This window comes from Ips typographus, linkage group LG8, assembly GCF_016097725.1.
Source record: "Ips typographus isolate SLU linkage group LG8, UJ_Ityp_2.0, whole genome shotgun sequence".
Taxonomy (NCBI): Eukaryota; Metazoa; Arthropoda; class Insecta; order Coleoptera; family Curculionidae; genus Ips; species Ips typographus.
The window spans coordinates 5,094,043-5,120,964 of record NC_138429.1 but is presented as its reverse complement, the minus strand read 5'-3'; the positions used below and the strand labels follow the sequence as shown (position 1 = coordinate 5,120,964).

At 31.7% G+C, this 26,922-nt stretch overlaps 2 protein-coding genes across 2 annotated transcripts in view; both read right to left on the bottom strand.

Moving 5' to 3' along the window:
* LOC145732923 (uncharacterized) overlaps positions 1 to 26,922 on the bottom strand; it is a 138,866-nt gene that overhangs the window by 39,381 nt on the left and 72,563 nt on the right. The window contains exons 3-8 of the mRNA XM_081985471.1: positions 20,661 to 20,768; positions 15,772 to 16,069; positions 14,660 to 14,773; positions 13,938 to 14,029; positions 6,910 to 7,005; positions 6,769 to 6,854 (exon numbers count right to left, since the gene is read on the bottom strand). Coding sequence (XP_081841597.1) covers positions 6,769 to 6,854; positions 6,910 to 7,005; positions 13,938 to 14,029; positions 14,660 to 14,773; positions 15,772 to 16,069; positions 20,661 to 20,768 — 794 coding nt within the window. The remainder of the gene's footprint in view (positions 1 to 6,768; positions 6,855 to 6,909; positions 7,006 to 13,937; positions 14,030 to 14,659; positions 14,774 to 15,771; positions 16,070 to 20,660; positions 20,769 to 26,922) is intronic.
* Positions 22,837 to 24,730, bottom strand: LOC145732470 (facilitated trehalose transporter Tret1-like). Its single transcript, XM_081984757.1, has 3 exons — positions 24,498 to 24,730; positions 24,365 to 24,444; positions 22,837 to 24,314 (listed from the first exon to the last, which is right to left on the bottom strand). Exons 2-3 carry the CDS (start codon positions 24,414 to 24,416, stop codon positions 22,993 to 22,995), a joined length of 1,374 nt encoding a protein of 457 aa, XP_081840883.1. The 5' UTR covers positions 24,417 to 24,444; positions 24,498 to 24,730; the 3' UTR covers positions 22,837 to 22,992.

Below are 26,922 nucleotides of genomic sequence, written 5' to 3'. Positions count from 1 at the left end.
TTTTCCACTTCAGCAGCCCTTTCAATACTTTAACGAGGGTTAAGTACTATTGAAATTTGTAGGGGACTGTAATCAGTTTGATTGTGATTGTGACAAGCAAATGTAAAAATAATTGTTTAATAATGGTTCTTTCAACAACTTTTTTTCTTTGACAATGATGCTTTGATATTCTGACCATCACGTTTGACAGATTTCCCTTTACTTGATTATTTTCTTCCGAAACTCAAGTTTGCAAAAGCAAAAGTTTGTTTTGGCAGTTTTTTAATAATTTGATAAATTTAGGCATATTGAACACTCAATACAAATTTTTTGGTTGAAAGAATCCATTCAAAAAACAAAAATGAAAACAACAAACAAAGCGTCATGTGTGCATGCACATATTAATGAGGACAAAACAAGAAAATTTCAATTTAGACCGAAAAGTCTTTTAATAATTAACAGCGATTTGTTTGTAGAGTGGACGGGCTACATAAACGAGCGCCTCAGGGAGGTATTAGGTATTTTATTAGGGTAGCAATTAAATTTGTTGGGAGTCCCCCAGGGAAAATTCCCCGAGCCATTGTTGCCAGCAAATTAATTTTTAGTCCCGCTTTTGATAGAAATGGGCAGAATGATTGCGGTTTTTAATCCTGTTGACTTGAAATGTCCAGCATTGTGGACATTTTCTCATGTGCCACTGACCAATGTAAAAACTGAAACCTAAACTACGCTTATTTTTGATGAATTACAGCCACGCTGAATACAGTTTAAACGGCAGCTGAAATCACAAAAAACTCTTTCAACATTAAAATGAAGTCTTTTTTCAATGCTAAAGTATTCGTTTATTAAAGTCTGGAATAATTTTAAGTTGGGTCAACCTTTTGTTTCTTCTCATGCCGATTAAGAGCGGTCTAATCTTTTGGAGCTCTAAAAATAATAGAATCAAAAGGGTGTCAATTTGACTAAATTGCTGGGGTCTCTTTTATAAACTACCCTTTTTTTTATTTTAAACTCTCACTTCACTCTCAGTATTTCTTTATAGTTCACTCAAATTAGGGTTTCTTATTTTCACCTGACTTTCTGTATTCATTAATTAGTTTTAACAAGAGCCTAATCTGAGTATGAGGGAATATAAAAAATAGGAAAATGTCTTAATAATGTTTATTACAAAAGCAATAATTGATTTAATATAACCTAATTTAACTTGTTATTTAGAAATCATTTATTTTATTCTTTTATTTTTAAAAAAGTGTAATTTCATTTTGGCAAATGGCAATCACAATTTTGTAAAAGTTCTATTTGAAATAAATTTCAGAATCTTTTTTAAAATACAATTTAATTTTTTGTAATGCTTTTGTAATCTGTTTTGAATCTGAAAACCGATATTCTTAACTTTATTTTTAAAAATAACGTTTTTGCTACTTGAAAAATTACTAAAATGCCTATTAGGCCTAAATGACAATTTGACTCTTATAATTTTTTTAAACTGACCAAAACACTAAAGATTTTTAGCATAAACGAGAACTGACAACATTATCACAGTGAGATTGTTTAATAATTTGAAACGACAGATAAAACATGATTTGAAATAATTTTACTGAAAATTAACAAAATGGGAATCTTTAGAGACTTTTTAGAAATTTAAAACTATGATGTCAAATATAACACAAAATTGCTAAAATACCGCTATTTAGTAGGTTAGAATTGTGATTTTTAATTTGAAGCTGCCAAATTTGACTTAAATTACTCTATTGCTAATTTCCCATTTAAATAGCGTTTGATTAATCGATTTTTAAAAGAAATATTATTCTAAATTTTGACGTTTACCAATTTAAAAATGTTTCATTTGTGGTCTTTTAACCTTCCAAGTTACGTGATTGTTGTCAATTTAACTTTACAATGTTGCCAGCTTCAAATTTAAAATGTCACGATCACGTCATGTGAGTTAAAGATGACATTTTCCGGGTTGTTGCCAAGTTTCAACTTAACAGTACAGTGTGGCCAGTTGTATATTTAAATTATTACGATCACATGACGTGCTCTCAGAGTTTTAGCTTTACGAATTGTTTCAATGTAATTTAGAGAGATTTTTCGGATCATGTGACTATTGTTGACAAGTTTTAACTTAACTTTACAGTGTTGCCAACTGCAAATTTAAATTGTCACGTTAATGTGACGTGTTTTTACAATTTTATCTTTCCGAATTGTTTAAATGCAATTTACTTTCAAGGAAAAAAAAAGTCATTTGTTGAGTCACATGATTGTTCTTGAGAAGTGTCAATTTAACTTTACGATCACGTGACGTGTTTTTACAATTTTAGTTTTTCCAATCGTTTGAATGTAATTAACAGAGTTTTTAACTATAAAGCTGACCTTTTCCGGGTTACATGACTGTTTTTGACAGATGTCAGTTTAACTTTACAGTAATGCCAGCTGCAAATATAAATTGTCATAATCACTTGACGTGCTTTTACAATTTCAGCTTGCCCAACTGTTTAAATGTAAATTACACTTAGTTTTAAGTTTTAAGTCTATATGTTTATTTTTGAAAAGCTTTGGTTTTATGATGGTTTTGTCAAAACTTTCCATGGATTGAAAATGTAAACAAATTCTGATTTGTCGACCGTAAATTTCGTTAAGATTGTCGTATATTGTAGATACCATTAGACATTATAAAGTAATGTTTTAAGTTCAGGAATTTGTGGTAGAATTTTGTACAGATCTTTTTCAGACACTGTAACAAAAGTATCATAAACAAAAACGACTGATGAGTGAACTATCTTATTACAATCATATCTCAGTCAAAAGTTGTTTCTGAATCAGATTCCGTTCGTAAGTAATTGCAAACATTTAGGGAGATTTCTGAAAGTGTCATTATTTTGCGTCAGTTTCTGTAAATTACGTTAAACAAGTTCGATTTTTTCGTAACAATTTGTGTAAACACCAATAAAGGGCCAACTTCTAACTAAATTAAATCAACACAAAATGCCAGCAAACTTCCAATCATCAAACTCTAATTAACGCGCCGAAACATTCAAAGCACAAAGACATTGATACAATGTTATTTCAGCTGGTATTGGGTTAATCTGGTTCCCACAGTTCTTGGGCTTCCGTATTTGCAATATATGCGTTTAAAGCCTGAAGCATGTTTCCATTCAATATGCTTAATTATTGGAAAAAAGCTCTATTTGTGTTAGAGCCTGAGTAAGCTACTGGACTGAAATAATCTCATTCTCATCTCATTCATTACCACAGTAAAAGTGTTATTACAGTATAAATAATTTAAATTGCAAATTTTGCACACCAAAATTATGGAAACTAGTATTATTACAGTTTCGTGAATAGAATGAGATAAATTGGTTGATCCTCAATGTTAACGTACATCAAAACGCATGCAGTGCAAGGAGAATATGTCAGGAAACTAGATTTGGGAACAACTCGACTACGAAAAGAGACATTTTTATAATGCTGCTGACAAACTACGTGTTGTGAATTTTGATGCTTTTGTCAAGGATAATTTGAAGTCTCATACGTTTTAGAGTGTGTAAATTTTGAAAGTTTGAAGTCTGTTCACGATCATTTTAGATTTATTTTATTCATGAAATTTTGGCCTTTTTGATTATGATTGGTAAAAAAATCAGCTTTCAGCTTGCTGGTTTTTCTTGACCAATCACAAACAAAGAACAGTGTGCAAATACTGCAACGTTCAGGATTTGTAACATTTAATCGAAAAATTATGCTCATATAAGAAATAATAAGAAAAATTCCATAGATTCAAATAGATCTTGAATCTTGAACTCTGTTCACATCAGAATCTGATGTTAAAATTGACTTGTCAACTTCTTGACACGTGTACTGATTATTTTAATTAGAACACTCTATTTTATTTGTTAATCAGAAAATCTTATTTCTAGTTTCAAATACATAGTTTTTTGGGGTTACGTTGGTCACTTTTTAAAAAATATGTATACGATTTAATACTTATTCACTATATTTTTCTTTTATGAAAACTGACAGTTTCCGTAAATTTCACAATTTTTGCGTTACATTTTTTATGAAATTTTCAGTTTGGCTTTTGGTCAAAATTCTTGACAAAAAAACTCAAAATTTGACACCTTTTGAGGTTCTCAGCCATTTTTTTACTGTAACTGTAACGACAGTTTTAGCAGCAATTTTTTGGCTTTTTGACATGAGGAATTGTCTAAAACGACTGCAAATACTTGGTAAGACAATTCTCATATAACGATTCTCATAAAAGAACTGTTTTTAAATGTTTTGACTTGAAAATTGAATATTGTCTTGACGCGATTCTGTCCCTGATTGTCCTTCCAAACTGTGTTTCTGGTAATTCAAATTTTGACTCCGCTCTTCTCACTGACTGTACCAAATTTTGATGTGCTTTTTTAGGTTATTGCACAGGAAATTTAATGAGGATTCCAAAGATGTGCTTAAAACTGTCATTTGCTCATTCCAAGTAGATTTGACAAGCAATTTTGTCCCTGACTGTCATTTCAAACTTTTGCCAAATTTTGTAGTAATTTTGACCCCGCTTTTCTCGCTGACTGTACCAAATTTCGTAGTGTTTTTTCAGGTTATTGAATAGGAAATTTAATGAGAATTACAAATATGTGCTTAAAACTGTAATTTTCTCACTCTAAGTGGCTTTAACAAGCGATTTTGTCCCTGACTCCTTCCAAACTATACTTTTGGCAATTTAAACTTTGACACCGCTTTTCTCACTGACCGTACCAAATTTTGTAGTGATTTTTCAGGTTATTAGATAAGAAATTTAATGAGAATTCCAAAAATATGCTTTAAAATGTCATTGTATCACTCCAAGTGGGTTTGACAAGCGATTTTGTCCCTGACTGTTCTTTCAAACTGTGCTTTTGGCAATTCAAATTTTGACACCTCTTTTTTCACTGACCGTACCAAATTTTGAAGTTTTTTTCAGGTTATTAGATAGGAAATTGAATGAAAATTCCAAAGATTTGCCTAAAACTGTCATTTTCTCAATCCAAGTGGGTTTGACAAGCGATTTTGTACCTGACTGTTCTTTCAAACTGTACTTTTGGCAATTCAAACTTTACCGCTTTTTTCACTAACCGTACCAAATTTTGAAGTGTTTTTTCAGGTTATTAGATAGGAAATTGAATGAGAATTCCAAAGATGTGCCTAAAACTGTCATTTTCTCACTCCAAGTGGATTTGACAACCGATTTTGTACCTGATAATTCTTTCAAACTGTGCTTTTGACAATTCAAACTTTGACACCGCTTTTCTCACTGACCGTACCAAATTTTGTACATGCCTTTACAGGTTATTGGAAAGGAAATTTAATGAGGATTTGAAAGATGTGTTTAAAATTATAATTTTCTCACTAGAAGTGGGTTTGACAAGCGATTTTGTCCCTGACTCCTTCCAAACTATACTTTTGGCAATTCAAACTTTGACACCGCTTTTCTCACTGACTGTATCAAATTTTGTATAATTTTTTTAGGTTGTTAGATAGGAAATTTAATGAGAATTTCAGAGATGTGCCTAAAACTGTCATTTTCTCACTCCAAGTGGGTTTGACAAGCGATTTTGTACCTGACTGTTCTTTCAAACTGTGCTTTTGGCAATTCAAACTTTGACAACGCTTTTTTCACTGACAGTACCAAATTATGTACTGTTTTTTCAAGTTATTAGATAGGAAATTTAATGAGCATTCCAAAGATGTGCTTAAAACTGTAATTTTGTTATTTTAAGTGTTTTTTACGGGCGATTTGGTCTTGTAACGCACACAAGCACTTATTAAAGCCAACATGTCACTTTAACACCATTCCACCATTAATTCAAAGGTATTTGCATAGTTATAGTCAAAATTCAAAATTTGTCTCAAAAAAATTTTAAGGTGACAGTGCCTCGTGGTGACAGTTCTTCGTCATTTTTCTCTAAATTATCATCGAAAAACCACGTGGTATCGGTTACTAATGTCAATACTGTCAAAATTTGCAAGATTTACATTTTAACACAGTTTTCGAAACAAAACATGATTCTGAGATTTATGACTGTCAACTAACGTCAAAACTGTCAAACTGTGCTCAAAAGTCGCAGGTCAGTCAGGGTTTAGAAAAGTTTTCTTACAGTATTCGTTATAAAACGTGTTTCTGAGATTTGTGACAGTGGTCACGTGACTGTTTAGCTAAATTTTCTTCTAAAACCAGTTGATATCTGTCACTAATGTCAAAATTTAGAAAACTATTAAAAATTGTCGGTTAATCCAATTTTCATAAATCTTGACTGATTTTCAATATTTTAGCCATAAACTTTGACTAGATGAATGCCTGAAAACTGGTCCCTAAATCAATTTTTATGATATTTGTTCTAAACTATACATAATCGTTAACTATCTAGTGTGTAATGCAAGGTATAAAAGTTTATAGTCGAAATTAATGGAGCAAAATTGGAGTAAGACTCCTTAAAAGAATGCTTCTATCATTAAAACAATGTTCCTTGAACTGAAGTATAGGATAGTAATAATACTGATTGGTGTTAGCCATTCAAACTAATGACCTGTAACCAACTTTCGAAATTGCTTTTCATGGTTAGTAGAGCACTATGGCTTCAATCAGATATATTTTATTCACCTAAATTACCTGTTGTTAATAAATATGATCTCATATCTATCTATTTGAATTAAAGGCATTGTAAGCAAATACAAAAGCAGTTTAATAGGTTATTATCTATCATTAGAAAGGCTTATTATTAAATTTTATATTACTATGCTATTGAGTATGTAACTCACCTGTGTTTGAAGATATAACTTCAATTCATTCGACTCTAGTAAAGGCAAATTTCCAAAATGTAGTGTGGAAAACACTCCTCGCTGACCTAGAAAAACCTATGTTAACACAATTGTAGCTTTAAAATTAATCATTGCACTTACTAATTGGATCTGGTTTGGCATTTAAACACTTGCAAGCATTTTCCAGTTTTCCATCGTAAGAACAATTCGTAGGGCAGTTGGGACAATCAGTGACACCTGAAAACATTTAAAACGATACAAAAAGAGCAATTGATGATATGAATGAAAATGACAAGTACTATGCAATATTTCAATGATTCTTTGTATTTGAAAAATTCTTTTTTTGCGAACAGTCTAAGCAGTTTTATTAGTCAACAATTCTATAACGACCATTGTTACCCTCAAAAATTAATTTGTTTAAAGGCTGTCATTCAATTTAAAAGCATTGTGTGAATGTAGTTTTCAATACGTGTTAATATCAACTTTGTCGCATAAATCATAAATAAATAAAGTGTCATAAAACGAATTTGTTTACTTTTAAAAGTAGGTAGTGTTTTAAAATCTTTTTTTAAAGCACTAGTGCCTTAAATTCAAAAGTTGAATTTTAATGCGTTTTAAGAAAAAAATTATTAAAAAGTACACGGGCACGTTAACCACAGGTCAAAACTCCTTTCCAATTTTTCAGTAAAACTTAATTATTCTCATAATCAGATACTAAGAACTTCCATCCGAACCACTCAAACTTTCTTAAAAGTTTTGGCTGCTAGCCTGGCGTCTTAATTATGCACATTGAAAAGCGGAAAATATTCTGAAAGAATCTTAATTTTCCTTATAATTTATATCAAAAGTATTTAGGGAAATTAAATTTTGACGCTATAACTTGCTAACCCACGGAATTGATTTCTTAATTCATAATTTTGTAAAGAAAACCTCTGCGAATTATTAATATTGTAAATTATACAAAATTAAATTGTTAACACTGACTATGCTGTGTAGGTAGTTTGCCTTTGTGAATTTAATAATATTTCTATTTTGTCATCATTAGAGTCCGGATTTCTAGTTATTTTGCTTTTTGTAAATGATTTATGCAAAAAAATGTATTTAACAGATTTTTTATGCTTTTTTCTTCTTTTTGTACTTATTTAGCTGCTGTTTTTTTGGTTTTATTTTTATAGGTTTAATTTGCAGTTGCATTAGGTCTGTTTTTTTTTTCACCAACAACTTAATGAAAAAAAATTACTCAACAGTTGAGTACACAAAAATATACCGAAAATATACTATGCAACATTTCCAAAATTTCAAATACCTTGTCGTAGACTTTCCAGGCATTGCCAGTAAAGCCATAAATGATTCTCAAGCCTCTGTAGAAAATAGGGAACCGACAAATAATTTTGCTTTTAATAGAAGTCATTTGAAGATTGTAAGTTAAACTATAAAATTCTTAGAGAAACATCAAATGCCATTAATAGTAGAGTCGGTTCAAAAAATGATTGGTTTGATCATGCAGTAAGGCATTCCTGGATCAATTGGACAAACACAACGTTCCAGAAGTTGAAAGATATCTCTTTCATTTTAAATGCAGAAATTGTTCAAACTGTAATAATACGGATTCGGCGTATGAACCAATAACAAGTGTAAACGAGAAGAGAAATATGTCTACGTATAAAAGCTAGGATAGGAAATCCTTAGTGATAGAGGGCAAAATTTTACATTTGAACATTTTTTTTGTGTTGTAGTGTTTCAAAGAAGTAAAATAATTGTGAAAGTTTATATTTTTTAGTTTCTATAGGTTATTTGTGCACTTTAGTTATTAACAAACAAGGTTATTAAACAAATAGGAATAATAAAAAGTTTTGTTTCTTATATATTTAATTTCATTGCATTGAAAATTGATATAAAAGTTGAAACTTAAAAAAATAAGTTTTAAGAAGGTTTAATACGTCTGTTTGGCGTGGATTAAAGATCTTCTAATACACTGTCGTGTGTTAAACTCATAACGCTTACCTGCAAAGTCAGTACCTATTTTATCAATATTTTTTTCAACACTTTCTACTTGACTCATTTTCATGTGTAAAGTAAGCAAATATTCCAGGACCAAAACATATAAATATTTAAGAATACGCTCGCGATGTTCTATTCCGAAACAACCTCATAAATTTGAGCAAAACTCAACGTCGTTTAATATAAAAGTAAATCGTAGAAACGTCTGGTACATTCTCACAGTGAGCAAAAGTAAACTCCCACTGCAAATTTTTGCAACTGGGTCGGTTTCTTAAATTTGCCCTGCTTCCAGCATTTGCAAGTAGTTTCATTTCCTTATATAAAATATTCATCCTTTGCATATAACTTTCCTATATTTTAAGTGTATAGTCCTTTCTGGAAACTGAATTCGGTATTTACCAAGTGATACTAATATTTAGTCATGGAACTAATTCCAAGTTGGATGACGGTCTCAAAAACATCTTCACTTACGAGTTTAATCGAATTATTAACTACAGGGCAGAAAAAGTTTTAACGGTGACTAGAAAAGCAACTTTAAAAAATTCCCTTCGGCTTAAAAGCTAATATCGTTGGGAAAGTGGAAAAACTTTTTAAAAGAAATTATATTATAAGAATTATTTTGCAATTAAGCATTACCGAACCCATGAAAGTTTATTAGACAAAATGCGTTGTTTATTTTTAACTTTTTAGAAGGTTTTCCTTGGAGATTGGAAAGGACGAAGTTACTCAATAAAGTTGATTTGGAAAGCTTTTGGAACACAAGAATATTACGAAGAAAGAACACTTGCTGAACATTTCATTACACTTTCTATATATATTTCGAGCTTGAAAAGCCAGTGGCCATCAGCCACCAGTGGTGTATTAGTGCTTTTCAGCTTTTTCAAAAATACTAGTGGCCGCACAACTTTCCTTTTGAGCATCATGACCAAAAGTTTCCCATCAGACCATAAATTTAACAAAAATTGTACCATGAGTTCTAAACATTTTGTCTCATTCAAAGTAATGGAAACCATCTTAGAATTGACCAGATTTACTTCGTCTAGTTTAGGTAATAGAAAAACCTTGCATTGTTGTATTTTATTATCATATTGTATTTTTCGGTTTTTAGTCTCAAAATTTGATCTTCCGTTTATCTGTATTTTTAGTTTCACTGTTGGTAAATATTAAATTGAATCATATAATAACCAACCACTTATTTTAGAATTGACTGCGGTTGTTGGTTGACAATCAAGTTACTATACAGGGTGTCTCAAATTCGATGGTTTTACGGGGTAAAACAGCAAGGGGGCTGAACATCTGTCCGTAGGTGACAAGGTTTTTGTATTATTTGGGTGATATAAAGGCTGTACTGGTTTTCAAGTTTTTTTTGCAAGTCAGAATCACCAAAATGCTATTAGTGGCTCCAAAACTGTTTTCTGATCCTTAAAAAAGTAACTAAAAGCTTTCAAACAGATTTTTGCAGCTCAGAAACACCAAAATGAGTGTGGCGATGGTGGAATGAGTGGATTCTGATCTTTTAAAATGTCACCAAAGTTTTCGGTTTTCAGTTGGTTAGATCCTCAAGGTTGAGAAAAAAATTGGTTAGGTTTGAAGCCCTCTAAGGTCCAGACGGTTTAACCTACCAACCAGTGTTGTCATATCTTTAGAAATTCCATTTCATTGTCTATCTACTGACGTACGAAAGTTTATAATGTGTGGACCAAACAAGTGAGTTATTTACGAATGAATGAAACACTGCACTAAAAAAAGTGGTAAATAAATTCATCAACTTTGACGCTCTCTAGCTGCACAAATAACCAGTGTTGCCATATCGTTGGAAAGCCCATTTCATTAACTATCCATTGATGTTAAAAATTATATAGAGAGTGGACCAAATTGGCGAGTTATTTACGATTGAGTGAAATACTATATCATAAAAGTGAAAACAAATTTATCAACTTTCACGCCTTCTAGCGACCAAACCGTCAAACCAATTAACCAAAGCTGTCATATTTATACAAAGCCCATTTCATTGGCTTCATTGGCCGCCCAAAGTCACGTGACACTTCACTAAAGAACGGTCAAAACAGCGGAATTGCGTGTGCGTGTGTAACGTGACTTTGACAGAATTGAAAAGTAAAAAATTTTTAGAAATAGCCAAATCAAAATGGCCAGGAAAAAATGACCTGACCTGGTTAGAATGAAATAGTTAAAACTTGTCAAAATGACGGAAATATCATGTAATCTTAAAAAAAACTGTTTGAAAGTCATAACCATTGTCAAAACCGTGTTGAACATACAAACAAATTTTATGGTAATTCTTAAAAATTATTAAAAAAAAAAGGATAACCTACAAGTTTAGCCAAGCGTAACTCGGTTATTTGGAAAAATATGAAAAAAGTGTAAACCTGTGTCACCCTTTACCATATTACAGTTTTGCCCTAAAAGGCTTTCTCAGGAAGATACTTCCGAAAAACTGTGTTAACGCACAAAAAGTGCTTTAAAAGACTCTAACCAAGTTTAACTTGCCGTTACACGGTTATTTGGAAAAATATGAAAAAAGTGTACGACGAGAAAGTTGTAGAAAATTTCATCCTCAGCAAGATTGCATCAGGGCACTTTTGACATAAAGGGCCTCCTTGAGAAGATATTTCCTAAAATGTTCCATGGAGCGTGAAAACGTATGCGGTCACCAGCTGGCTCGATTACAAATTAAATTTAGCAATTTCTACGTTGTTTCCAATTTAACTCCATAGTGTTATAAAAGGTAATTTTTAGCTTATTTTAAATCTGGATAAATATATAGGCTGTCCCATTTTAAAAAGTTTTGGAGATATTCCGTCATACCATCGAATTTCAGACATCCTGTATTTACATTCTAGTTTACATGTGCAAGTGGAGTTTACTCTGGTTGAATTATTCTGTTTCTGCAAAATTCATTCTGTTAACTGTTAGCAGAATCACTTCAGAGTAAAGGCTTCTGTTTTTGTTGTATTATTTATAGAGTCCGGATTAAAAAGCACTAAAATCGTGAAAAAAAAGCGCTTAAAAAGCAAAATTATTTTTGTCAAAAAAGCATAAAAATCTGTAAAAAAAGCTTTAAAAAGCGCAAAACTCTTTCAGAGATGCAATATTTTTTTGAGTTCAAATTTTTTGAAGATTTCAAATTGCTTTAGAAGCATACGGAAGATTTTAGACTGTTTTGAAAACTTTCAAGAGTTTTTTGAACTACTTTAGAGCATTTGGAAGGTTTTAAGACTGTTTAAACAGCATATTGAAGGTTCTGGAATGCTTTAGAGGCATTTGGAATCTCTTACACGGTTCACAAAATTTTTTGGAAGCTTCTAAACTGCTTTAATATCTTCTAGAAGCTTCTAGACTAGTTGAAAAGCGTTTCGAATCTTTTAGACTGTTCTAAATGATTTTGAAAGCTTCTAGACTGTTTTGAAAGACTTCCGACTGCTTTAGAAGCATTTTGGAGTTTCTGTAGTGTTTTGAAATCTTTTTAGATTACTTTAGGAGCATTGATGGTTCTGGACTTCTTTTAAGACATGTGAATTTGAAGTTTTGGAAGCTTTTAAACTGCTTTAGAAGCATACGGAAGCTTTTAGACTACTTTGAAATTTTTTGAGAACTTCTAGACTAGTTAATGATTATTTGGAAGCCTTTAGAGTGTTCTAAAAGCTTTTGGAAGCCTTTAGAGTGTTCTACAAGCTTTTGGAAGCTTCTAGACTATTTTGAAGGGCTTATTTAGACATATTTTGGAGTTTCTGTAGTGTTTTAAAACCTTTTTAGACTACTTTAGAAGCATTTGGAAGGTGTTTGGACAGTTTAAAGAGCCTTGAAGGTTCTGGACTGCCTTTAAGACATTTGAAACCTTGTAAACGCTTTTAGAAACTTTTGGAAGCTGTTAACTGCTTTAGAAGCATGCGGAAGCTTTTAGACTCTTCTAAAAGCTTTTAGAAGCTTCTAGGCTGCTTTGTAAGCTTTGCAAGGCATTTTTGAGGTTTTATAGTGTTTTGGAATGTTTTTACATTTTTTTAGACCTCTTCAGGTGTATTTGGAAATTTTTTGGTCAGTTTAAATTTGTAAATTGATACTTAGACATTTTGCAATATGTTTTTGTCGTTCAGAAGCCCCCAAAAATAGCAGTAAATAAGCACAAAAAACTAAAATAAGCACAAAACGAAGAAAAAAGCAAAAAAAGCATCAACAAAATCTGTCAAATGACGCGTTTTTGTATATATCGTTCACATTAGATGTCAAAGGTTGGGTTGCTTTTATTATTTACAAAAAGCAAAATTTTTAGAAATCCGGACTCTAATTATTTATAATTTCTCTAAGTTGTAATAACTTAACTTATTATAATTTATAGTTAGTCACGTTTATATGTAAATGAAGTTAACTGTGATTATTTCTATAATTCATAGAAGTGAATAAGAGGAACTAATTAGTGTCAAAAGTCTAGAAAACTGACATGTAAGCCAAGGATTAAAAGTTCTCGAGATCATTGAAAATGCTTAGTTCAGCTCAAACTGGACCTTTTTTGTTGTTTGTTGTTGATTTTTGTCTCCTAAGCATATTGAAGTGTGCCATTAAACACAATAAGATCTGATAGCTCTTCACGAAAAGAATTGAGGGCTAAATGCTTAGCAGAAGAATAAAATCTAACAAATCTTACAGAAAACCAGAAAGTTCAGAATCTAGAATATCAAATTTCTAGATCAGAAGTAACATGTACTGTACTATAATGGTTTCAATTATAAACCCTTTTTGAAGATATTTTATGAGAAAACCTAACCTTGTTTAATATGTAAAATATTGCCATTCTTGCTTGCTTGAACAACATTAAACTTGATTCCTCTCATAAATGTTAAATAGCATAAGAAATTCACATCAATACTATAAAATATGTATTTATCTAAAAAGTTCACATAAACCACTAGTTCGCTTTTAAAGAGAAATACAAATTTTCCGATCAACCCGTTTACATACTAAAATTTTACCTGGTCGTTTTAGCATTTAAATCACATGAAAATAACAAGTCTGCTGTAGGAAAATCGAACTGGAAAAATCACAATACAACCGCATGCGAAAATTCAAGACTTTTCGACCCGAGAAAAATTTCAAGCCTCATTTTTTCTCCTACTTTACTCTATTAGACTCTAATATACATAAAAACACTTTACCTTTGGCGCTGGCTGGTTCCATTGGGGTCTCGCAGGTATTTCCAGTAAAAAGTTTGGAGCAGTGACACTTAACGGCCGCTACTCCAACGTGCCTGAAAATTTAATTTTCCCATCGAGTCCTTTTCTTCGCCAAAGTAAAGCTTTAGATTTCGTTGGAATGGTTATTTCGGGGTTTTTAGGACGGCTTTGTTCGGATATTTTAATCAAAACAAAGGGACAGACATGTAAATGTCGATTGAGTGGGTTTCACCGACGAGGACCTTATATTAGATCTGTTGTGTTTTTAGTAAAAAAACACTTTCCTTATTGTGCTTTTTAAGGTCAAAGTCGGTTTCAGTTACATAAGGTATTTTCTGTTTTCAGATTAAATTGAAAAAATGTGAGATCTTCTGGATTTCAATAACAATTGAAAATACCTGTTTTAAAACTGTTAGAAAATCAGGAAGTCATTGGAAGACAGCTCAAATCTTATATACACGCATTCTAAAGGGAAACTGTCTTCCTCATTCAGTCGTGTTAAAGTCTTAATTAGCTGAAGCTTTCGTGAACATTTCATGACTCAAGATTAAATTAAATTCATGTGGAAAATTAAGCGCACGTGAGGAATTAAATTTCTTTTCGTCGAGCACATACGGATTTCATTTTCCTGTCTGTCAAAGTGAAATTAATACGTGGGGATTTGGAAAAGGGATTATTTTGTTGGTACGAGGTGAAAAACTTACAGGCAAGTCCCTCCATTTTTACAAGTGGGCGTTCCATTGGTGTAGCAAAATGATTTTGGACCTTCGGAACAATTCGGGCCTGAATATCCTTCAAAACAGGTGCAACTGAATTTTCTGAAATAAAAAATGGAATTTCAGATTTCACTTTTCCTTTAAAACGTCTATAAATGCAGCATTAGTATGGACTATACCTTTCAAATTTTCTGTTAAGGAGAAGCAAAAGTTTGATTCGTTTAGTTTGATGTCAAAGAAATTAATGAATGTATTTATAAAGCAACTTTTATCAATGTAAAATGTTAAATTTACTAAATGCAATTTCGGATTTAGGGGGGTGCTAGTAGTGCTAAAAGCACAGCAAATTTTTGAAAGCAGTATAAAGGGAAAAAATTCAAATTTATATCAGCGAACAGGCATACGAAAGTGCAAAGTGCAAATATAAATAATATGATGATTTGATGTATACATATTGAGACACTATAGAAAAAGTCACATCTTAACTATATTACATTAAAAGTGATAACATGACCCGATTTTTCAGTCAAAATGGAGTTAATTTGGCGTATCCTATCAATTTTTGTTTAAGCTGATATTTTCACGGTTTTTACAGTGAAAATGATAAAGTGGTGATTTTCAATCATCGAATTTATTATTAAAGGTCACGCGACCGTTTCTAAGTTTGAACTGATGTTTTTTTAAACTCACGTGACTGCTTTTAAGTTAAAAACAGTCACGTGACGATTTTCAAAAATCTAATTTATTTTTAACGGTCTAGTGTCTCTTTTTTAACGTCAAAACGGAATTCTAAAAGTCACGTGACTGTTTTGAATGGTAAAATCGTATTTGAAAAGTCACGTGACCGTTTCAAACTTTAAATTAATATTTTTCAGTGTGGTGGCAGGAGCACTTTTTGCAAATGACGTGTCACAGTCAAATCACAACTTAGCCTAAGTGAACCCCAAGGTACTCTTAATTACGCCATAAGAATAACATGATTTGAGGTAAACCCCATAACTTACAATAATTAGGTTAAACTTGTTATATCCACACAATTAATTCTTTCAACAAGATAAATCCTACAAGAACCACATCCAGGAAAAAAATTATTTACTTACGTGTAATGATCGAGGCAAACTCCGGTAAAACCGCAATCCATCATGGTACAAGACGGACTTCTCACCCCTGCGGTCGTAATTTCGTACGTAATGTTAAATCCAAACGTATCCAGAAATTTATCCAAAACGCGTAAATGTGCCGATTCAGCCGTTTCCATCTTAAGCTCTATTACTAAGTAGCTTTGATATGTCTGAACCCATCGGGTTCGAATCACATTGGTCTCGTTGACTTTATGGATCAATTTCGGATTTATCTTGTAGTCGCTTCCGTAAAGCTGATATTCAGTAAACGTTAAGCCTGAAAAGAAAATGAATATTAATGACACCACAATATTGTACTTTCTATGCACTGATCAATGTGATGTTTTTCTTTTGTTACGCTGCTCTATTGTACTCTAGGTTAGTGACACTTTTAGGCTCTTGCCTGGAAATAAACTCAATTTTGCCTTTACAGAGGATCGAGTCCAAATTAAAATGTGGAAAGAGCTTGGAGGTTTTGGTTAAATTAAAATTACTGGCTGGTGTACAGAATAATAAATTTGCTTTCAGGTCCCTATCCTATACAAACAGAACTTGTTGAACTATAAAGTTTTCCCTAGTTTGATCAGGATTGTGTTTGTCTAACTTTAATTCAGCACGTTTTACTCTAAAGTATTCACAATCACTACTTTAAACCAGCCAAAAACTTTGGAGAATTATCAACTTTTCTAATACTACAAGCAAAATTGAGGAACTTTATAATAGCGCATTGCAGTGAGGTGAGAAAGCTGCTGTCTGAAGATAAACTAAGTTTAAAATATAATTTCCATTACCGCTCTACCAAATTCGGGATGGTGCTGAAATAGTTCAATAACAGGAAATAGAGCGCTAGCTCTATAATAAAAGTGTTCGAGCACAGCAGGTTTTTATGGTCTGAAAGTGTTTTGATAACAAAAAGGCTGAAAATTGTGCATACACAAAGTTTCAGAAAGTTGTAGAGTACGAAGTTTATAAATATGTATGCTGAAAACTATTCTAGCCAGTGATACCTGATGATAATAATAATGATATAACTTCCCTAAAAGTTGCCAGATTTCACTAAAATACCCCAGATTTTTTATTAAACTCCTTTAAGTGTCCACGACTACTCAACATAGATTAGTTAATAATTTCAAAACGAACAGAATTTTGTGCTTTGTTTTTAAAATAAGTTACAACCGACAAAATTTAACTCATGAATCTATAAAATTTACTTAAAATGATTTAGAACTGTATTGTATTTTATAGTTTCATAGAGTGGTGTTTGACAGTTTGCAGTATTTTGACATATGAAAGTAGCTTCAAAGAAAACAGTTTCATGGCACATCTATCAAAAATCCTGCGAATGGAGCTCTAAAAAACATTTTATGTGGAATATGAGTTATACTAATTGTAGTGTTTTTAAACAATTTTTGAAGTATAGCTTCATGGAGTGGTATTTGACAGTTTTTAGCATTTTTACGTATGTAACTAGTTTTAAAGAAAACAGCTTTATCTCACAAATGTTAAAAATTCGTCTCACGGAGCTCTAACTAACATTTTATGTGAAATTTAAAGTTTTGTAGCTTTACAGCTTCATGGAGAAGATTTTGATGGTTTAAGTTTATAAACAAATACATGTCACCTTTGTTCAATTTCTACTCATGGACCTATAACCCAGTATTTAATATGAACAGTTCTTTTAAGCAGGTTTTCTAGTTTTATAGCTTTATGGAGTGAAAAATTTGACAGTTACCACCATTGTGGCAAATTCAAATATGTTTAAAAATCGACGTGTTACCGATCAGAATCTAACTTATAAAGCTATAAAGTATATTTAACGTAGTCTAACACTACAGATTGAAACTAACTATCCACAATAGATAGTTAGTTACACGTCTTAACTACTCAAAAACAGCCCATAGAACTATACAATGCATAATAATATAATGTATAGTAATTGTGTTGTTTTTAAACAAGTTTTGTAGTTTTATAGCTTCATGGAGTCCAGTCCAGTTTATTTTTTTGACTTTATATACAGGGTGGTCCAGTTTTAAGTGTCAATAATTTTTTTAATCAAAAAATAAGTTGACTTGCATTATGTCATTTTTCTGAAAAAGGTTTCCTAAGGAAGATACAGTCCTCCAAATTTCAATTTAAAAAATCGTCTTATAGTTTAAAACTGAACATTCAAGACTTGTGAAAGTCCAAATTTGTACTGAATAGTCTAAAAACTTTTTTACTACTAGGAATGGTCTTATGATTCGCTTTCTCAGACTGCCATCTTGGTTGAGTGTCTGAAACTGGCATTCAAGAACTAAAAAAAGTCCGGAAATCAAGACAAAGATTGTATTGTGCATGAAACTCATTTTTTACTACTAAAAATAATATAAAAGTTGACTTTTAATGCTAGAACTGACTTTACTAGGACTAAAGAGAGTCCAAAAGTATATTTTTAAGACTTTAATTGGTGTACAACTCAATTTTCTTCAACTTTCAACAAGTCAAGAAGTAAATTAAATTTTCGGACTATTTTAGTTCTAAAAATTAGTTCTCAAGACTAATATTGTAGCATTTGGTACCAACATTTTTTACTTTTATTACTGAAGAAACTTGACTTTTGGAAATAGTCTTAAACTCGATTTTTCAGTCTTAAAAGCAGTCTGAATTTCTTAGAGATGCTACAATTTATTGCACCTATGAGTGTAGAAGTCAATTTAATAGTGAAGAAGCTTGAAATCACATTTTCAAGACTATGGTCAGTGGACACACTGGCTTTTAGGCCTGATAAGTCAAAAACTTTGTAAAGATAGTCTTGAAACTCGATTTGAGGCACTGAAAACAGCCTTAAAACACTAAAAACAGTCTAGTTTATTAAGAAATACCCGAATTTTTAGCACTGAGGTGTCTACAAGTCGATTTAATAGTGACAAAGCTTGGAATGCTATTTTAAGTCTATGAAGAATGTAAAAATTGTTTTTTAAGTGTGTAATGTCAATAACTTGGTGAAGATAGTCTTGAGACTTGATTTTCCAAGTTGAAAGCAGTTTTGAAGCACTAAAAATAGTCCAGAATTTGAAGAAAATTAAAATCAAAGTAAAAAGCACGAAAAGTTAGTTTTCAAGACAGTTTTCATGAATCTAATGTCAATGTCCTGCATCTAAGACTATTTTCAAGACTCAAATATTGAAATTTGTCTTCAAATTATGAATACTTACTTCAAATTCAAATTTTAAGCTTCTGATGTCACTTTTCATTAGTTCAGTCACATTTTGGGGTTCAAGTAAATTTTTAAGGTTTAAATGTATGAATTTGTTGTAACAAATTCTTGAAAAAGTAGTTTTTATGTCTAGAAGTCAATTTTCAGTATTAAAGTCTCTGGATTTTGCATGAAAACTGGTTACAAACACAATTTTTAAGCTTCTGAAATTTTTATCTTTTCTAATTCAATTTTCAAAACTAAAGTATTTTAGTTTGTCTGGAAACTACGAAAACTGGCTACAATATTATTTTTAAACTTCTTAAGTGAATTTTCCGTTTCCAAGACAATTTTTAAGTTGGGTTGGGTTAGTTTTGGGTCTTTGACCGTAATAACGTGTAATAAAGTGCTTGTTCCAAATTTGATCAATATTGCTCCAACGGTCTGACAGTTATGACAAAAAAAAACGATTTTTTAAACAGAAATTTGAAGGACTGTATTTTCCTTAGGAAGCACTTTTCAGGAAAATGACATAATGAATGTCAACTTATTTTTTAATTGGCTATGGATTGGTGAATTATTGACATTTAAAACCGGACCACCCTGTATAGAGCAATATTTTTGTTGCTTTGATGAATAAGTTAAATGGAAGGTTGTATTAGTTACCCAGATTAAAAAAAAATAATAATAAATTTTCCACAGACCTGGCAACACTGATACTAGCGTTGGTTCGTGTACTGCCATGTAATCGACAAAATTTTGATTTTAATTTAAGTTTTTGAAAATACAATCCCGAAAAATTAAATTTCTGGGACACTAGGAGTTATTGTACGAAGGTTAGACTATTTTACACTACAAGATTATGGACACTTGAAAATATTAAACTTATGAAAGATCAAACCTGACACAGTAATTGAAAAATCAAAATAATTGGTGGGTAGAGCAATCCTGAGGGCTAGAAGAAGCAGAAACAGCAATGGAGATTTGAAGGCCTCTTATGTCTTTTCTCTCTCATACTGGAAAATTATATTAATTATTTAGATTTTTCAATTACTGTGTCAGAATTAAAAATAACTCACTATTTTAATTCTCAAAAATGTTTCAGGTTTCAAACTTTGCCTTTCTAGATTGCAAACAAACAATATATTTGCAATAAAAGAGTATGGTTGATCAAACTGATCAAGTATGCAATAGAAATTTATTTTCCTACCTGACCTAACAATAAATCAATTTCGAGGCCGAATTGCAGTAAATGTTTAAATCTAATTTTCGAGTAGGTAGTCCAAAAAGCGCTCTAGGAAGTTGGCTATACTCTTATTGCCTGGAATAACAACACGACGTTGATTTGGCCGTATTTGAAAGTAGTATAAAATGAACACTGCCTGGATGTAACAAATTAAATCTTTCCAGAGTGGATAACAGCTTTTAGAACTTTATAGCGAGAATAAATTCGTGCAAAGTCACGAAACTTTTATAAGCGCAACGGCAATATATCGAATGAAGGGCTGAAGGGCTTCTTTCGCTAATGCTTATTGATAGCTTAACGTTCGATTTGTACGAGACGAAATATTAATGATACTGGTCTTCTCTTGAAAGCTGTACAGCGAGTGACAGTGCATCATTGGAGATAAATAAACAAGTAGTGGATGATGTTGAAAGAGAATTTCCAGTTCAAAACCTTTTGTAAACTCACCTTCGTACGTAAATAATTGAGTAAGATAAACGATGATTGAAGTGTTTGCTGAAATTGCATTGCTGGCATCGATAATCCACTGGCATCGTATAGGGACATCAAACGGACCTGGAAATAAAGAAAATCAATTTAATTTAAATAAATAAATAAATCTTCTGTTCAGTATTTTTAAAACAAGAAAATATGAGTAAACTTTACTCAAGGCTCTATTTCTCATTTCCGGGTTAAAATAAATACTGAATCTAATCAGTGTATAACCGCATCAAGTCGATACTGTAATAATTTTGTCTTAAGCCCCTTTGTTGTTGGTTAATGGAAAATAGCGTGTTTACGAAGAAGCCGTTCTTATCAATTAATGTCATCATCTTTTATATGCTTTTGACGCTGTCTCTAGAGCAAAAGTTCGGTTGTTATTAATAGCTATTATATATGATCCCTCCGAGTTTGCGATAACTTAATTTAAATTGTAACTCCTCAACACAACCATTTAACCTCATTATTTACTAAATATTATGAAGTAATTTTAATAAGATTTGAAGTTGCTTCTGCAGCAAACTAGTCCATAATAATACATTATCTTAATGAAAATTTGCGGCACTTTAGTACCAAACTATGCCAAATATGAAAGGAATTCTAAAATATTCAATCGACCAAGTTGGTAACGAAACAATTAAGGCTGAAGGCATGTACTAATTGCTTTTCAGATTGAGGTAGTTTCCAAGTAATTTGATATACCTGCCTGGTGTGGTGTTCGCTTTAGTATTGACTTAAAATTGGATTTTGGATCGTTTTCTATTAACTTCTTCATTGTAACAGGTTCAATGTTTCTGTCAGTTGTCTTTGAGTCAAATTTGTTATGTGGTTGTTAAGTGGAAGCCAGAAGATTTGTCCTCTAAATATAATGTAAAATAATTACATGATGTTAATAGGGTACTTGTATATGTTTTTTAAATAACATAATATCAATTTGGTTGTTTTCTAATTGCTTCCCTATTTTTTTATTTATTTAAATGTTCCGTTTACCTTAAAAACCAACAACAAAACCTCGTTATTTGCAACGTGCTTTAAATCGTTCCCAAATGTGTAAATTTGGGTCATGTTTTATACCGTCGACAAAACGTGTTTTTTTGAGTTTCTTGGATCACAAATAGTGGGAAACGGTCATTGCAACACAAATTGGCAAAAGCTCAGAAAAATCCAATTTTTTAGTTTTTGCCTAAATTTGCTCTATATTTTAGCAGTGAGCAGAAATGTCCGGTGTCAACCCAGAATTTTAGTCGGGTTTCCTAACCCATAATCTACTTAAATTATGCCATTTTAGCCCAAATTTTACCCATTACAAGGGTTGTTTCTAAAATTTTTTCGGATATCTTAAAAAATTTTAATTTTTGAATGAGCTTAGACAAAAGGTAAGGTAAATTTAGCTAAACACGTTTCAATACAAACGATAATTGGTAAAATTTTCATTGTAGGTAAATATGATGAAAAATATGCTTTACCAAATGCATTCAAAATCAAAAAGTTTCACAGACACACCCATGTATAAATAATAATAAAATTATTTATTACGCTCTATTTTGCCAGTTGTTTATTGTACAAAAAATATCATTCTTTAAAATTTACCGTATCAATTATTATAAAATAAACCGATTATTAAGATGGTAAAAAAAATTCTGAATTATATTATACAGGTAACATTTCAAATGATGCAAATATTAACGTGTAATTTTACCCAAAAGCGTTTGTGTGCAAACTGTAAACGAAGGTATGCAGTTACGTTTTCTACTTAAAATTAGAGTGGAAACCACTATTATTGTTTCGCTAAAGTAAGCTTTAACAAAGTGTTTGCATAATTTGTAAAAGGGTTTTTGTTGGTAGGTAATGCAGTAGTAGTAATGTATTATCTGTTGAATTATTGTCACACATGTGCTTTAAAACAAGCCTCACTGTTTTGAAAAAGTTAGAGAAACACAAACTGTATTTTCTGGATAAAGTTTAAACTTTTTTATCCAGATTCTTTGCCATCATAATAAACTTACTGGAATTAAGTCTTTAACTGGCTTGGGTTAGAACGTGTTTCATTTTCAAACTTTTTCTTTTTTTTTTTTCTCTTTTTTACTATGGTTTTCTACCCCAATTCCACTTCTTCATTTACAAATAAAGTCCATGCAACAAATGGTAATCAAAAAGTTTTATTCACATGTTTTACTATACCTAACAAATTCAAACAGTAAGTAACCTAAACAAATTAACACATTTGACTAAAATTTGTATTATTATAATTCAATGTGAATTATTGTCTCACCCTAATATAAATAACATTTCTCACAGATTATTTCTTTCTGCCTTCTAGAAGCTTTTGAATTTCCTCAATACTTTTCCCTTTAGTCTCAAAGTAGACAGTTACACACACTATAAGACCTACTATACAGGATGCAGCAAAAGTCCAAAAAATTACGGTCATTCCTAACGTTTTTTCTATCAAGGGAAAGCTAATATTGACTGCAAATGACAGAAGGAAACAGAAAAACGATGAAATGGCTAAAGCTGCGGATTTCAAGTGAGATGGAAAGAGTTCAGCTGTCATAACCCAGGGTATGTTAGCTAATCCTAGATTAAAGGCTACCATATAGAGAATCAAACTGGCCATTGGGAGCCAATCCAAACTTGGATAGGGTATTAAAAAGTATGTCCCTAGGGATGTTAAAGAAACTATGCAGAATATGTAGGAAATGTTTAAAAGAAGTTTGCGACCAAGTTTCTCAATTAACTGAGAGCTGGCTATATTAGAAATTAGTCGCACCGTTCCGATTATCATTGCAGAGTAGGTAGGAGACAAGGAACTACCAGTAGCTTGAAAAATAATCTGCATATATGCTACAATTGGTATTGTACCAGAAAACTGCTGAAACAACATTAAACTATTGCTAATCGCCAAACCTTTAAGTGAAGTTTTACTTTTGAACAACATAGAAAGTCCTTGAGAACCCAGAGAAGCACTTTGCACCCCTTGGCTGATGTACAACAGCTCCTTCTGTACTTCTGCTTTAGTTCTGTTTCTTAATTTTACCAAAGCAGCTTCGGCTTGACCATATTTTCTATGTTTGATCAAGTCATAAGGACTGTCAGGCGCAAATAATCCAAATACTATAAAAAACACTACAGGCACTATAAGATTTACGATACTGAACACTCTCACTGACAAAAAAGGGCCTATAACAAACATTGCCAGAATTCCAAAACTGTTACAAACACCCAGTACACTTCCTAGGCTGCCGCGATTATCAACTTCAGCAATATCACTCACATAACTTGGTATAACTCCAAATACCATACCAAGGGAGATACCCATCAGAAGACGAGCTACAATAAATATCTCTACGTTAAAAGCCACAGTACACAGAATGTGGCCCAGGATAACTGGTACGGAGAAAACCAAAATAGTGAACTTTTTTCCAAATCTCTCTGATGAAATCCCTCCAAACAGACCACCAATAATAGTTCCTACATTCATAGCTGAAGCTATCCATGATTCTTCCAAAGTTGTGATAGGTCGTGGTAAGGGATTTACTGAACTATCTGAACTTGCTAGTTTTGGTAGTATTGGAGAAGTCCACGACCAACCTGCAGTAGCTGAGATTGTTATCAGGTTAACTGTAAAAAAATTCTTGTTACAATATCTAACTGAAAATCTGGAAACTTACCTGCAAGTACTGAGAAGTACAGGTAAAATCTATTGTCTGACTGTTCAGGCATGTTTAAAAATTTCACCTAACCTAACCTACTACATTCAGAAAAAATAATTTTATGTTAACCTAGCACAGACATGTTACCTACCAGTTGCTTTATGTACAAATTTAAGTAAATAATACGATATTTGATTATGTTATTAAATATCAGATAAAAGATACCTTGTTAAGGGCATTAAAAAAATTAATATTTGTTTTAACTTAGTATCAATTGTATTTTAGTTGATTAATGACAATGAATTATGACAATTATTAATGAATATCATTATTATCACTGGAAACTGGTAACAATTTGCAGATTAAATTGCATATTTATTTATATAATTTAATAACATTAACGAGCAGTTTGGTATTGGGAAAGCTACTCTTTTAAAATATTATTAAATGTTTGGTGTTATCTTTAGATAAACTTAAAGTTGATCAAATCTAATGCATATTTGAACAACAAACAAAAAACTGTAATGTGACATTGTCGAAAAACTCTTGATTCAGTCATTTTGGAAGCTATGACGTTTAATGACAGATGTTACCTGACAGCTGTCACAACTCATTAAACAGTGTCGTGAAACTGTAAAATGTCAAATAAGTCGCGTCTCTTTTCGTTAACTTAATCGTTACTATGTAATACATTTGTGACGTTAAATGACAATTTAAGATGTTAAATTTGACAGTTGTAACACTTCACTGTGTGGCTTATAGTCAGGTGACACTTAAAAAATTATTAAAACTCATTCAGCAGTGAGGCGACACTATCAAATGCAAAACAGTTGTACTTTGTAATTACTCCTCAATATAGCAGCAAATTTGACATTAGTGAGGCTAAGTGACACTTTGGTTTGTTTCTTCCGTCATCTGACAGCTGTCAACAGTCAAAAATCATTCATGATTTGTATTGTATTTATATAGCTTCACATAGTTAAATTAAACCGTTGTGACATTAAGAGACACTTTGACATGTTTTTACGTCACTTGACAGCTGTCAAAAATTAAGCAGTTGTGACGCGAAATTACCAATCCAAAATTACCGCTTGGATAAATCACACTGTACATTGTAATTACATTTCTGTGGAGCAAAATTTGACAGTTTCTACGTAAGTATCAAAGTGTTTCTTAACGTCGGAACTGACAAATTTGGCTACATGGAGGTGTAAACACAACTTTCAATGTAATTTCACAACTGTCTGAACTGTCAAATTTGGCTCCATGGAGCTGTAAAGACTACTTACAGTGCGGTTAGTCCAAGAAACATATCTATTTGGCATTTCATACTTTCAGGTTACTGATGAGTAAGTTTTGACAGTTATGGCAGCTGCAACAGGGCGCAAGTAAAGTATTAAATTGTTTCTTAACGTTCCAGCTGTCAATTTTAGCTCCATGGAGGTATAAACATAACTTTCAGTGGTATTCCTCAAATTAGCAACTATTCCAAATTTTAGTTTTAGTTAGTAGTTAGTTCTTAGTTTTTTTTTGGTTTCTGTTCTCTGGTGAACAGGTTTTGACAGTTATAACAGCTGTCACGTGACGTACTAAAAGTATTAAATTGTTTCTTGACGTCAGAACTGTCAATTTTAACTCCATGGAGGTATAAACACAACTTTCAATGTTATTCCTCAAATTAGCAACTATTTCTAATTTTAGTTTTAGTTAGTAGTTAGTTGTTACTTTTTTTAGTTTCTGTTCTCTGGTGAACAGGTTTTGACAGTTATGACAGCTGTCACGTTACGTACGAAAAGTATTAAATTGTTTCTTAACGTCAGAACTGTCAATTTTAACTCCATGGAGGTATAAACACAACTTTCAATGTTATTCCTCAAATTAGCAACTATTTCTAATTTTAGTTTTAGTCAGTAGTTCGTTGTTAGTTTTTTTTTAGTTTCTGGTCTCTGGTGAACAGGTTTCGACAGTCATGACAGCTGTCACGTGACGTACGAAAAGTATTAAATTGTTTCTTAACGTTCCAACTGTCAATTTTAGCTCCATGGAGGTTTAAACACAACTTTCAATGTTATTCCTCAAATTAGCAAGTACTTCTAATTTAGTTTTAATTAGTAGTTAGTTGTTAGGTTTTTTTTAGTTTCTGTTCTCTGGTGAACAGGTTTCGACAGTTATGACAGCTGTCACGTGACGTACGAAAATTATTAAATTGTTTCTTAACGTCAGAACTGTCAAATTGGGCATACATCTGAAAATCGCAGAAAGTCAGTAATAATTCAATATAATCTGTTCCAAACCACCAAAAAAATTGTGTTTTTTTTGAGCAGCCAATGGCTTAATGTTATGTCTGATGACTTGTTTCCTGATAAAAATTCCTCACGTGACGCTAAATATCTAGAAAGAGAAAAGCTTTTGATTGTCTAGGAATTCGTGTTGGTTTCCGAATATTACTATCTATATCCCCAGCAAGATATTGCTTCAAATGCTCATTACTATTGTAGGATAATTGTTTTCTTGTTATTTAATTATTAATGTTTAGTGTATATCTGGTTGAGTAACTAGTTAAAGGCAGCGAAAAA